Consider the following 14,466-nt stretch of genomic DNA (forward strand, 5'->3'; position numbering starts at 1 on the left):
AAAATATTCCTAGTTTGTTTTTGGAGCATGGAAGATAGAGGGATAGATTTAGGAAAGAAAGTTAAATCCCTCAGAACCCAACTTGAGTGAGATTCGTGTCTTGTGAGGGCAAGAGGAGACAGAGATAAAGATGGGAGGTGTTGAGAGATACTGACCATCTGGCCAACCAACTGATCAACTTTTTCCCTCCTACTCTCTCCTTGTCTCCTCTTGACCACACAACAGGCAGATGGGTGTCTCTCAACATTGGACCTTTCCAAATCTTTCATCCCAAAGGAAGGAACTGAGAGTTCTGAAAGCTGGGAATAGGTTTTCGCTTTTAAATGTGTGTATTTGGGAGTACTGGAGTTTCAACTCCTGAAACTAAATGTTATTCTGCCATTAAACCACCTTGTAATTTTACAGTTTTCTCGAGAAAATTCTCCTTTTATGGATTGGTAGCTCTTCAGAGCATGTTCAGATTTTTTTTTTTTTTATTTACTAGGGGTGATAATGTGTTTAGGCTAACATCGTTTGTTTACCAGTTGAAAAGAACCAGACTCTTGCGTGTGGCTCAGCAGACTAAAGCAAGTCTTTTGATTTGATGGCACCTCAGCATATGTGGAAATAATGTGGGACTAAGGGTTTTGTCAGGGGGAGAAGACAGGAGGCGGAGGGTGGAGGCAATCTTGGCTGATGGCTGTGAGGAACAAGCAGCAAGAAAATAGCTTTGGTATGTGGCACTGGTGAAATATGTGGTACATGATGAAGTGGAAGAATGGCCTGGGAGATTACAAAGAGGAAAGAGATGGTGAATGTGGATCGATGAGGTGAACTGAACAGGCAGGCATCGAGACTATGAAATGGGGGCTAGGGAGATATGAGCCATGAGACTTGATGGGTGTGTTGTAAGGACAGTCCTTATCCATGTAATTGAGAGAGAGAGTGTACTGAGAAAGTCTGAAAAATGCATTGAGTGTACTGCAAAAGTCTGAAAAATGCGAGTGGTAGTTGACCTGTTATTGATGAAAATAAATGTTATGAGTCATTTCGTCACAAAACTCTGTGTCATAGTAATTGGTGTTGGGCTTTCATAAGGAAAGGTGATGAAGTAGACTGAATTGTTGTAGTGTTTGTTGCTTGATTGTGGCTACCTCCAGCATGATTGCTGCATGTGGGAATTTTTCTTGTTCTCTGTAGCTTTTAAAGTTCTTGTTCTATATCACTTTGTGTGTTTTAAAGAGCCCCAGAGGAGGTCACTGTGTGGAAACTCGTCAACATTTTCAGTTTTCTTTGCATGCCTGTTTACTGTTCAGTGACTCAGCTTTGTGGTGAACGATTATCTTTACCCCTTTCGTTATTTATATTCCACCTAGGATTTACGCATATCGTCCTATGGGACCGTTAGTTGCTTGTAGAATGTATGAGTAAATAAATTGTCATCAGATGTATGTTGGTTCTACTACTTTTTTTATATCTAACTCAGTTTGTTAAGGAAGGAAGCTGAAGGGAAAGTTCTGATTCATTATTATGATCTCCTTACTCTTTCACTTTTTATTCTGTGGGCTACACTGTGCAGTTAATTTTTTTTATATGCAAGTATTCCTGTTGGCATTGAGATTAAATTGTGTTACTGCCACTTTGAACTAATGTGGAATATTATTTGCAGAACGTACGTTGGAACCTCCTCCAGTCGAGAGTATAGATTCGGCATTAAAGAGGCTGCGCGATATAGGGGCGCTGGATGAAGAGAACGAGCTCACTCCCCTGGGGAAGCATCTCGCTGCACTTCCAGTCGACGTGAGGTAAATGTGCATACTGTATAAGTTGGTAATGGAGACATCAGTAAAGCAAAAAATGATCAGCCGCTGCAGCACGTGTGTGCGAGCCTACACTGCATATGCCTACAGCACAGTTAGTCACAGTGAATGTAGCAATACTGCTGAGAGCCATTTAAATGTGTGTGTGTTAAAAGCTGTGTGTTCTATATCTTCCACTGAATACTCTTTTCCCTTAGTGTTGAGTTTTTCCACAAGGCATATTTCCTCCCGATACATAGTTAATCACTTCGTATCACTTACAGCATCGCATTCTTTCCTGGCTTCTCACGCCGTCCCAGACAGTTCCTGGGTTTCTTACTGTACTTGTCCAGGAATATCGAGATAATCGATATCCACACACGATAATTGTTCAAAATGGTTTTCTGTCAGTTGAGCGTGTGCTTTTATTTCCCAAGTCCATCGTAAACATGTACTGCATTTACTGTGCTTGTGCCAACCGACATTTATGTGGTGACATTTTAGTACCAATTACTTCCTGTCTCTCAGAAGTAGTAAACAGGGGTTGTATGAAAAGTAATGAGTCCAAAAATGGGGAAAGGTTACTGAAGATAATACTACAAACAGTTAAAATTATTCAAAATAGGTTGACACTTGTAAGTTGCCCTGAAATCCTTTTCAGGAATATCCTCCGAGCAGTGGGTGAAAGCCGCTTTGACCTCTGCAGTGGTCTCGTGGTGTTGCCGTCTGAGTGCTGTCTTCACACAGGGAACAGGAAAAAAGTCCACGGGCAACTTTGGGACTATAGGTAGACAGAGGAAGTGTTGTAATGCTGTTCTGGACCAGATAGTGGTAGGCTGTGGAGCAGGTAAGGCCTGCTGCATTGTTGTGACGCAGCTTCCAGTATGCAGCAGGTCCTGACCTCACTATATTCCGTGGGTGTCCTGTACTCGGTTTGTGTTCCACATCCTCTCAACCATCGCTGAAGAACTTGTGCCATCTAAAAACAGCATCTCTTGATCGACGTTTGAACACTTTCTGAATTGTGACCAACATCTCCATAGCCGGTTATCTGAGTCCCACACAGAATTTGATGGTGTAACACTGTTCGACAGAAAGTTGCATTTTTAAGCTTCGTCTGACCGTATAGACAGCAGTACAGTAACGTGACAATGCAAACACCACAGAAGATCATAGACAACTGAAGAGGCCATGTGTGCTTTGAAAGTGACTGCCCCCTCCATCGTACCAACTGCAAGCGAGGGCACTGTGACGTACAGCTGTTTTAGAAAAAAAAATAAGACTCACTACTTTTCCTATAAACCCTGTAGTGTAGCTTGTCTTCTGATTTGCCAAGTCAACAAGTAGTTCCTGCCAATATTATGAAAAGGGTAGTTGCTACTCACCATACAGCTTAGATGCTGAGTCGCAGATTGGTGCAACAAAAAGACTGTCAGCCAAAGGTTTTGGCCAAACAAGCCTTCGTCAGAATTAGAAAACATGCACATGCTTGCGCTTGCGGGCCAACACACACACACACACACACACACACACACACACACACAAACAGTCTCTGACTGCTGAACCCAGACTGCAAGCAGTGCTCATGATGGAAGAAGCAACTAGGGTGGTCAGGGTAAGAAAGAGGCTGGGGTGGGGAGGGGGAGGGATAGTGGGGTGGGGTGGAGGACAGTCGGTGCTGCTTGTGGGAGCGTACAGGGACGAGGTGGGGAGAGGGTAGGGCAGCTACGTGCAGTTGGGCTGAGAGTGCGTTGGTGGAATAGAGGGCTGTGTAATGCTAGAATGGGAACAGGGAAGGGGATAGGTGGGTAAAGGATAATAATTTATTAAGGTTGCGGCCAGGAGGTTTACAGGAACATAGATGTATTGATGAGAGTGTTTCCACCTGTTCAGTTCAGAAAAGCTGGTGTTGGTGAGAAATGTCTAAATGGCTCAGGCTGTGAAACTGTTACTGAAATGAATAACATCATGTTGGGCAGCATGCTCAGCGGTTGAGTAGTCCTGCTGTTTCTTGGCCTCGGTTTGTTAGTGGCCATTCAAGTGAAGAGACAGCATGTCGGTTGTCGTCCGCACATAGAACGCAGCACAGTGGTTGCAGCTTAGCTTGTAAATCACATGACTCTCCCCCATGTTTTTCTTCTGTAGATCGAATTGAAACCAATCGTGAGCCAAATCCGGCCCGCAATCAGTTGGATGCGCGCCTTTACTGTACACCGTCAACGGTATATTGTAAAGGATGAGCCAGAGAGTAGGAGATTTTACTTTATTACATGAACTTGCAAACGGAAACTTCATTTTTCCATTACGGCCAAGCCACGGCCGGCAGTGTTAGCTGCCTGTAAATTCTTTCGTCCCACGGTTTAGTAACGGGAAGTCGGCATCGATGAAGGGCACCTTGTTCGTGCACCTCTCTCGTGTGCTTACGAGGTAACACTGCCCCAGGCGTCGCTCAGCAGGCAACGCTCTGGAAAGTTCCGTGCCGCCCGCACGGTTTGCTCGGTCCTGACCAATCGGGGCGGAGGAAGCTGCGTGGTGCGTCGAATATACCCGGCCGCCCATCGCCGGGCTCACTCTCTGGTATTCTTGCTCACCCGCGAGTCGGATGCACGCCCTGTAGCATTGACCATCTCCCGCTTCTCCCGGAGCTGCGGCACTGTGGACTTAATTTGGCAGACAACAACTTTCGGTAGCTTCGCGAACAATGTTTCACCAAACTCTAAGCTCTGGCTCACCCTCCTCTCTCTAGGCCTATGTAGTCCCTTTCAGCATGCTTTCGCCAATAAATGGCCTTTCTCTAAAAATAATCCTAATCGTTCCCTAACGCCCACCGCCTGCCCATACGCCCATCCTGTACAATATTAATTTCAGTCAGAAGTTACTATTGCTTGCTTGTGAGAACTAATGGAAAATTAATTTGTTGTTGCAGAATGCTATCTTTGTATTCAGTAGCTGTTGCTGGCCCTAAAGTGAGAGTTGCAGTAAATTCATTACAGCTCAGAACATAATATGTGTTGAGTTGGCCGTGTTTACATTTACCTTAGGACTGATTCTCACCAAAAATTAATAATAAAACTAACCCGAATAAAACTGGCTCACCCTGTGCGTGTTTATGAAATGCTAATTAAATTATATGTTCACTATTTGGAGCAAAATAGAATCAACTTTGCATTGAAATATCTCTATTCACAGGATAGGAAAACTTATGTTGTATGGAGCCATATTTTGCTGCCTAGATTCGGCACTAACAATGGCAGCATGTCTCAGTCACAAGTCTCCATTTGTGGCTCCATTTGCACTAAAAGAAGCGGCTGATGCAAAGAAGCGGGAGTTTGCTACTGCTTATAGTGACCAGCTCACTGCTCTTAGGGCATACAAGGTGAGTGAGTGCCAAAGAAAGTGTTGAGCATTTGTAATATTCAGTTTTTTCTTGTTTTCATTTCTGTCAAATTCCAGCCAGACCTAAAAAAAACTATTTAAATATGAAAGCTATACAGGGTGCAAACGATAACTGTTTACAATGTACCATAGTGGTGTAGGGGGTAGTTGAGATGAACAATTTGATATAGGGGACTAGTCATGCATCAGGCTGGGAAACAAGCACATATAGATAAGTCACTGTTATAACTTTTAAATCACTAATAAATTGCGTGGATATACAAACGTAGAAACAATAGTGGGTTTCATGCTACCAACTCCGTATCTGTCACTCAACTGCCATGCCGTGACATGCGGCCGGCGTCGTTCATAGCTAGGTGGCGCTCCCGTGCTCAGCCGAGCTGCGGAGCGCCTCTATCGCCGAGTTCGCGTACTGATGTAGTGGCACTTTTAAATCTCGTGGCACTGTCGCAACACTTTTCCCCCCTTGAAAAAAAACCTCACTTCCTTGGAAACACGGACAGTGCGGAGACATCCATGGCCTCTTGGGAGACCCAGAGAAGATCCCGCGGAGAAACACGAGAATATGGTTGAAAATGTCCAGGATGGAAGCTTGTGCGTGGAATGTGCCTCCTGGACGAGATGATGGGTGAAAACTCCGGAGCAGCCTCCATAGGTGTCGTGGACCTGGGGGTGTGCTCCAGCGAGGTGGGTCCCGGAGAAGGCGGCGTCGCGACTGGGACCAGTTCCGGCGTACTTGGAAGCGGCAGCGACGTTGGCTGCAGCAACACGTACGGGAGATCGGCAGCAGCGACAGGACGGGCTTCGCGGGCCGGTGGAGGTGAAAGAAGGGGCGGTGGCACCGGCGTGGCCACCACTCGTGGGCGCATCTGGTCGTAATGGCAAACAAACGTGCTGTCGTCCGTACGTATTTCACAAAGCCGGCAGCCGCGAAGAGCCTTGACCACCCCTGGGATCCATTTAGGGCGAGATCCATACCCTCGTGCCCACACATTGGCGCCCACCGAGTATTTTCCCGCACTAGGGGACACAGTACTAGGCCTGACAGGGTGAAGCAGGTGCAGGAGAGTGCGCGGTTGGCGGCCATGCAAGAGTTCAGCAGGGCTGCGATCACCCAGAGGCGTGAAGCGATAAGAACTCAGAAATTGCAACAGAGCGTCATCGGTAGAAAAATCAGTAAGGAATTTTTTCATCTGGCTTTTGAAAGTGCGGACAAGGCGCTCGACCTCCCCATTCGATTGGGGATGGAAGGGCGGTGCTGTACCATGATGAATCCCTTGTCCCGTACAAAAATTCACGGAAGGCCTGCGAAGAGAACTGAGGGCCGTTGTCCGTGACAATCGTGGATGGAAGACCTTCTAGCGCAAAGATTTTGGACAAAGCCATCGTCGTCGCCGCTGTGATGGGCGACGGACATCGAACAACAAACGGAAACTTCGAGAAGGCGTTAATCAACAGTAGCCAATAAGTGCCGAGGAAGGGGCTGGCAAAGTCGGCGTGCACCCGTTCCCATGGCTGCGCCGGATCAGGCCACGGAGAGGGCATTGTACGGGGTGCAGCCAGTTGTTGAGCACACTGACCACACGCAGCGACCATGTGGGTGATGTCCGAATCGATACCGGGCCAATAAACATGCCTAAGGGCCAGGGACTTAGTCCGAGAAATCCCCCAATGGCCTTCATGCAATAGTGTGAGAACATCTTTGCGAAGAGAAACTGGCACCACGACCCGTGGAGATGCGCCATCCGTGGCCAGAAGAACAACACCCTCACGAACAGACAGACGAAGGCACAAGGCATGGTAGTTGCGAAGGGGATCTGATGCCCGGCCCTTGGTCCTGTCCGGCCAATCCCGTTGAACAAAACCGATCACGTGACGCAGGACTGGGTCCCGCGCAGTAGCCGACGCGACCTGCGAACCTGTAAACGGAAAACCCTCGACCGCACGACGTTCTGCCTTATCAATGTGGAAACAGAGTAGTTCATCTCGATCGAAAACCGGGTCGGAGCCCATCAGCAAACGCGACAACGCGTCAGCATTGGCGGGCTGGGCCGTGGGGCGATAGTGAATCTCATTGTGAAAACGAGACAAGTATAAGGCCCAACGTTGCAGGCGGTGAGCTGCCTTATCTGGAAGCGACGCCGAGGGGCTGAACAGAGAGACCAGCGGCTTGTGGTCGGTGATGAGGTGAAACTTAGAACCATACAAAAAAATGCTGAACTTTTTTAGAGCATAAATGATAGCAAGCGCCTCCTTTTCGATTTGAGAGTAACGCCGTTGGGCATCGTTGAGGGTCTTGGAAGCATAGGTGATGGGTTGTTCCGACCCATCCTCATACCGATGGGCGAGAACAGCCCCTAGGCCATATTGTGACGCATCAGTCGCCAGAACCAAGTGCTGACCCGGACGGAATGTGGCAAGACAAGGCGCCGACTGCAAATGAGCCTTCAGGCGGACAAAAGCCTGCTCACACTCGTCGGACCAACAGAAAGGGACGTTTTTGCATGACAGCTGATGCAGAGGATAAGCCACCGCCGCCGCGGGTGGAATGAATTTGTGATAATAAGCAATCTTGCCTAGAAACACCTGAAGTTCTTTGACCATAGACGGCCGGGGTAGGGCGGTAATGGCCGCAACGTGCTGACATAGAGGACGTATACCCTCACGGGACAAGAGGAAACCAAGATACACAATGGAGGGTTGGAAGAACTGTGACTTGTCCAGATTGCACTTCAACCCAGCTGAATGCAGAACCCGAAATAGGGAACGCAAATTGCGAAGGTGCTCCTCAGGGGAGGCCCTCGTGACAACAATGTCATCCAGGTAGTTGATGCAGCCAGGAACGGAAGCCGTGAGCTGTTCCAAAAACCGCTGAAAAATGGCCGGCGCGCTAGCGACGCCAAATGGTAACCGCTGGTACTGATACAACCCACAAGGAGTGTTGATGACGAGAAATTCCTTGGAAGACACATCCAACGGCAACTGATGGTACGCCTCCGATAAGTCAAGTTTGGAAAAGAACTGGCCCCCAGTGAGCTTGGTAAATAACTCCTCAGTACGGGGAAGAGGATAAGTGTCAATGAGGCTCTGAGCGTTGACAGTGGCTTTAAAATCGCCACACAATCGCAGACTCCCGTTTGGTTTAGAAACCACCACGATTGGCGATGCCCATTCGCTGGAGGTAACAGGAAGGAGAATCCCTGAAGCTGTTAACCTGTCTATCTCAGCCTTGACAGGTGCACGCAACGCCACCGGAATATGGCGTGCCCGGAAAAACTTAGGGCGAGCTGTGGGTTTAAGAGTAATGTGGGCTTCAAAATCCTTGGCACGACCCAGACCAGCAGAGAACTCAGACGAGAATTCAGAACACAATCCATCCAGCTGTTGATACGGAATATCCTCAGATATGAGGTGCACATCATCATCAATGGAGAACCCGAACAACTGGAAAGCATCATAACTGAACAGGTTTTCAGTGCCCGCATGATCCACCACATAAAACGTTAGGGGGCCTAACAACAGACTTGTAGGCAGTGGAAGCATCAAACTGGCCAACGATAGGGATTTTCTGCTTATAATAAGTTCGCAAATTTCGCGTAACTGGAGACAAGGGAGGGGAGCCCAACTCCAAATACGAGCGAGAATTAATGAGAGTTACTGCAGAGCCAGTGTCCACTTGCATGCGAATGTCTTTATCCAGAACACAAACAGTAACAAACAACTTATTTGTTTGAGAAAGCACACAGTTAACATCCGTGTCCGATGCCTCGTCCTCGTCAACAGGAACTTTAGGGGACTGACACACAGAAGCAATGTGGCCTTTTGTCCTACATGAATTACACGTGGCCCAACGTTTTGGACACGCGGCCCTGTCATGCTGTACGAAACAACGTGGACAAGAAGGAAGTGTGGAACGAACCTGTTTCTGTGGTTGCTGTTTTCGCTGCGAGCGTTGCGGCCCAACGCGACGTTGTTTACGCGAGTGAACTGCCGCCACATCTTCGTTCTCCTGGGAAAGAGGCAAATTGTCCATGTCGAAAGTTGACTGTACAGTGCCTACATTACACCACGCGTCGATTTGCGCGCCAGCAGCGTGAGACACTTCAAAGGATTGATTGATGCTTAGAACTTCCGACAACGATGGGTTTGGCAGTTGTAGGGCACGTTGCCGAACTTCTTTATCAGGAGCAAGCCATGGATTAGCATCCCTAACCATTGAATCAGCATAAGACTCGTGATGAATGTCCGTGACAAACTGACATTTCCTACTCAGACCGTGTAGTTCCGCCGCCCAAGCCTGGTAAGATTGATGGAGCTGTTTACGACACCGGTAGAACGCCACGCGGGCGGCAACGACGTGGGTGTTTTTTCGGTAATAGTTAGACAATAAGTCACACATTTCTTGGAAGGACAGAAAGGCAGGTTCCCACAGAGGGGCTGACTGAGATAGCAGCTGATAGATCCGTGGGGAAATCCAAGATAGAAATAACGACTTACACATAGGAGCATCGAAAACGCCGAAAGCCAAGAAGTGTTGCCGCAAACGCTTCTCATAATCCTCCCAGTCTTCAGCGGCCTCGTCGTAAGGAGGGAACGAAGGCGGAGAAGAGGAAGACAGATGATGAGTAAGCGACGTCGACAACGCCTGAATAGCAGCCGTCAGCTGTGTTTGTTGTTCAATGAGTGCTTGCAGAAGCTGTTCCATGTCTGCCCAGACACGAACGCACAATTCCCCAACGCAGGAAAAAAAATATCTGACCTCGTCGCCAAAAAGTGTTATAACCTTTAAATCACTAATAAATTGCGTGGATATACAAACGTAGAAACAATAGTGGGTTTCATGCTACCAACTCCGTATCTGTCACTCAACTGCCGTGCCGTGACATGCGGCCGGCGCCGTTCATAGCTAGGTGGCGCTCCCGCGCTCAGCCGAGCTGCGGAGTGCCTCTATCACCGAGTTCGCGTACTAATGTAGTGGCACTTTTAAATCTCGTGGCACTGTCACAACAGTGACCCAATCTACATTATATACACGCCATGTGAAATTTTGAATGTTCTCTAGCCTTCTTACACCATCGGCTTAGTCGGTCTGATTTTTGAAATATTTTATTTCATTCTCGTTAGTCATTTAAACTTCGTGTGAGGGTGCTAAAAGAAAATATACATGTAACATTATAAAAAAATTATGTTTACAATTCAATCTAAACTTAACTTTTACAAGCACAGTTGTCTCATAGTATGAAGGCTAGACAAACAAAACGATTTAATTTTTAGTTTTACACTATCAAGTGTCACAAAATGTAGAGGGGAAAATGTGCACAAATGTCAGTTTTGCAGGACAATTTTAGCAAGAAAAATATATGAGCTTCAAATGGTTAAGAGTGACTAAGTGGGTAGTTTAAGACGGTATGAGGATATTAAAAATCTTGTGCAGCAGGGTGTATACAACCCAGGACAACTGGGAGATCCGGGAAAAACCCAGGAATCTTTTCATCCCGGAGCAAACTGGGAAAACAAAGGATATTACTGTATTCCGCTACTGCAGAATAATACTGCAACAATAAAACATGAACAAGAGAAAAAATGAAAATAAAACTTAAATTGCAAGGGAAATGCACCATATAAAACAACAAAACACAGTGCTCATACAAGTATCTGCCAACAGCAAAATGTGTCAAAGGCTATGCAATGCTTTGTAAACAACAAATTGCCTCTGATGAGAGTGACGTCACAACTGTTTACATTAATTCGTTTTAGCAGTTACAAGTGGGATCATGCACTTGCGCAGTTGAGTAGTACCTTCTCCCACTTCTGGATACGGAAATGTGGCTGTTGGTTATGTAAGCAGTCGCAGCAAGCAGCTCAATGCTACCGGGAAACATTTTACTGGAGCACCCAACCTGCCAGATTCGTGCCTGCGCAGCAGGTAGGGAGGGGCAAATTCATATTCTTGAGGGGGAAAAAAACCTTGTTTCACAAAGGGACTAGTATCCAGCCCATATTAGTATATCGATTATTCATATGACTGTGAAATGCATCCCTGTCAATTTTTGATTTCTGAATGAATTGTAAATTGATTTGTGAATGCGTGCATAGTGTACATGATGATGTCTCTGTCAGGGGAATCCTCATCGCATTTAGAAACAAACTTCCCTACAAGGGGCTATAAGAGCTGAGTGGAGTAAGGCTGAATGGATGAATACCAACCGCTATCTGATTGTGTGGTTGATAGGGTTTGTGAATGATGAGCGTTGTTATAATTACTAGCGAAATCCATAGATTCAGACTACAGGAGTGGAAATAAACAAATAACAGGTAAAAAAGATTATGTATTACCTTCTCGATGTATTCAAGAAAATGTATTCTGACAGAAACTTTTTGGCCAGATCGCTATACTAGTAAGTGCCAGTTTTACAGTCCCCAGCTAGCAGACGCTTTAAGTTATGATGTGGAAGAAGCGTGGAAAACACGTTGTATGAACAAGTAACAATGCCTAACTGGAGAATAATCGTGGGAAAAGTAAACCGGTGATTCTGGCAGAGTTAATGAAGTTAACCTGCAAATAAGCTTTGACATTGGCAGGAATAGTTAGAGAATTAATGATAACAAAACTGTTTGTTAGAATGAGGAAGGTGAAGAAACGTGGACATCACACAAATTATGGAACAATATGACGATTCCAAGATTGCATTAAAATTTTGTACTACTACTTTTAGATCTCGTGCTTGAGAAACTGGAGCGTATGAATGAAATGTGAAACTATTTCCTAACGTGGAGCTTCTTGCTTGTAGTGGACCTAATAGGCGTTTGATATTGGTACTTTGTGAATTATATTATGTCGTTACAAAAAAGACCATTTGTGCCAAAACGGTCTCATTTATTTGGTGTGTGGCACAATTGTTGCAGTATTAGAAAGCCCTATTTTGTTTTATCTAGCAGACAGTGACAAAATAGATGTAATCAGATCGGGAAACCACACGTCTTGGGTCCTGTTTGTATTAACAGCTTTATCGGTATTAGACAACGACATTTCGATTTTTCGTGTAGCAAAATGTTTGATGAACTTTGAGGTAATAGATTCTTTTGCAGGAAGGAAAGCACGCCATGTAAAGCTGTAGCAAGATTAGAGAGAAAAAAATTCTAGTTGCTAAGGATTGAAGAAATGTGTATTGTCTTGCTTGTCTCATGTCTTTACTGGGATTATGTATCATATATTTAATTTTATGTCACACAAAGCAGCAAGTTGTTAGCTGATAGAGAATAAAGAGTGCAAATTTTCTGAAGAGTTCTTTTTTTTTAAAAAAAAAAAAAAAAAAAGGAGAGAGAGAGAGAGAGAGAGAGAGAGAGAGAGAGAGAGAGAGAGAGCGAGAGAGAGAGAGAGAGAGAGAGAGGGAGAGGGACAGCATGTTGAACCGGTCGACTTAAAGCAGGAGAGGTACCACAGGACATTTTAATTTCCACTGTTCTGAGTATGGTTTGATGGTATCCATTACAAAATATACACATTTCAATTCCACAGAGCGATAGGAGAATGCTGTGTGGGGAGGTGTGGCACTGCACTTTGGCACACTTACGACCAAATAACGTCTTACATTTCCTCGAACATATATGTTTTATGCATCAGACTCTTTAGAAAGATGTGTGCTACAAAATAAACATATTTTTGAAAATTCGATTATTTTTTCAATTTTTGACGTCCTATCCCAAACGCTCGAGGGAGTGGCGGGGTATTGCCCCAGTTCGGAAATATTGTAGATCCGGAGCTGATGCACAGAGCAGTCTGAATTATAGTGGGGAAGTGGGTAGTCTCCACATGACCCGTGTTTACAGTTAGTGATTTTGCTGTTTCCCCTTTGTTTGCTGCTCTCACGTCAAATGAAAACAAAACAGATTTCTGTGGCCGGGAGCTATCAAGTGAATTAAAATACATTCACATAATTACAGAAGGCTAAAATATGTTATTAGTTTCAGATTTTATTTTATTTCCAACTTTCTGACAGTCAAACGTTAATTGCCATGCAGATCAATGAAGTTATTTTTGTCGGTTTGCTAAAGAAATTTTCTTTTATTAATCTTTTCCACTGAGGCTGACAATATGTTCTAAACGGAAGTGTTTAATTCCACACATAGCTCACTGCATTTCAAGTGCACGTTTTTAACTTCTAGCACATATGGCATTATGCCATAATAAAGAACCAAACATGAGATAAGACAGTACTGGTACTCCAAGAAAATTTACTTCCCGAAAACTACATAAAGCTTAATATCAGGTCGTGGCCTACTTCACTGGATATCTGGACATACGAATGTGCACTTTTTTAATATGCTCTTTAAATCTGCACATTTTAGTATGGGTCACGAAATTCCGATGCTCATAGAGTATCCTGTGATGTCTTTTTTCTTTTATGACGTAATGTAAGATCTTTTAATGTTTTACACATACAAACATATGGTCTCCCTACAACATCATAGCTGCGCAAGTGTGGTGACGTCTGTCACCTGGCGCTCTGTGGCAGCTGCAGAAATGAACCTATTTCTAACAGGTGGTTTGAAAAGCGTTACCATCAAAGTAAATTTCCTTTTACTCAAGTTGAACTATGTGCGAGAATGTATAATGAATTTCTTAAGTCACAGAGTGTTTGACTCTAATTTAAAAATCAACTCTTTGATGACTAGCCATTTATTTGAATTTTGAGCCCAGAAGATCAGACATTCATGCCGTTATTAAAATTTTACTGGCACATCTTAAATTGTAATATGCGCATAAAAGACAACATTATATGAGAAAGCTTAGCTTCTCTTGCAGCGTATTATTCTTATAGATCAATATTATATGTGAAAGCTTTGCTTTAGTGTAGCAACACTATGTATATTAATTTAAACCATTCACTTTTTGTGTTTGTGTGTTCGCACTCCTTAACAGTGATGTTGCTATTGGCTTACATCACGTGTCCTGAGCTCTGAATACCCGCTATCATCGGCTGGCGAGATCACGTGACATGAGCTATGACTGGCTTACAAAAGTGTATCGCAATCTCGATTTCAATGCTTCGGAAAGTAACATGCGGTGTTTGGTGGAATTCGAATTTATACTTTCGTAATATGCAAATATGCAGCGTACATGTTGCTGCACATCAAAGATCTTTCCAAAATGTGTTTTTTCCCCTGTGTTTAGTTTTCTAAAGTGCCGGGAGATTCTACACCCATGTATAAAGCCATAACCATTCAAAGGACTTATAAGTTATACAGTTCTGAGAGAAAATAAACTGCCAGTTAACAGGGAAAAAGTATG

At 44.8% G+C, this 14,466-nt stretch overlaps 1 protein-coding gene across 1 annotated transcript in view; it reads left to right on the top strand.

The window, feature by feature from the left end:
- The window catches only part of LOC126106294 (putative ATP-dependent RNA helicase DHX57), a 228,608-nt gene that overhangs the window by 185,562 nt on the left and 28,580 nt on the right, over window positions 1-14,466 (top strand). The window contains exons 18-19 of the mRNA XM_049912514.1: window positions 1,649-1,784; window positions 4,968-5,154. Of these exons, the coding sequence (XP_049768471.1) occupies window positions 1,649-1,784; window positions 4,968-5,154 (323 nt within the window). The remainder of the gene's footprint in view (window positions 1-1,648; window positions 1,785-4,967; window positions 5,155-14,466) is intronic.

Source organism: Schistocerca cancellata, chromosome 10 (assembly GCF_023864275.1).
Source record: "Schistocerca cancellata isolate TAMUIC-IGC-003103 chromosome 10, iqSchCanc2.1, whole genome shotgun sequence".
Lineage (NCBI taxonomy): Eukaryota > Metazoa > Arthropoda > Insecta > Orthoptera > Acrididae > Schistocerca > Schistocerca cancellata.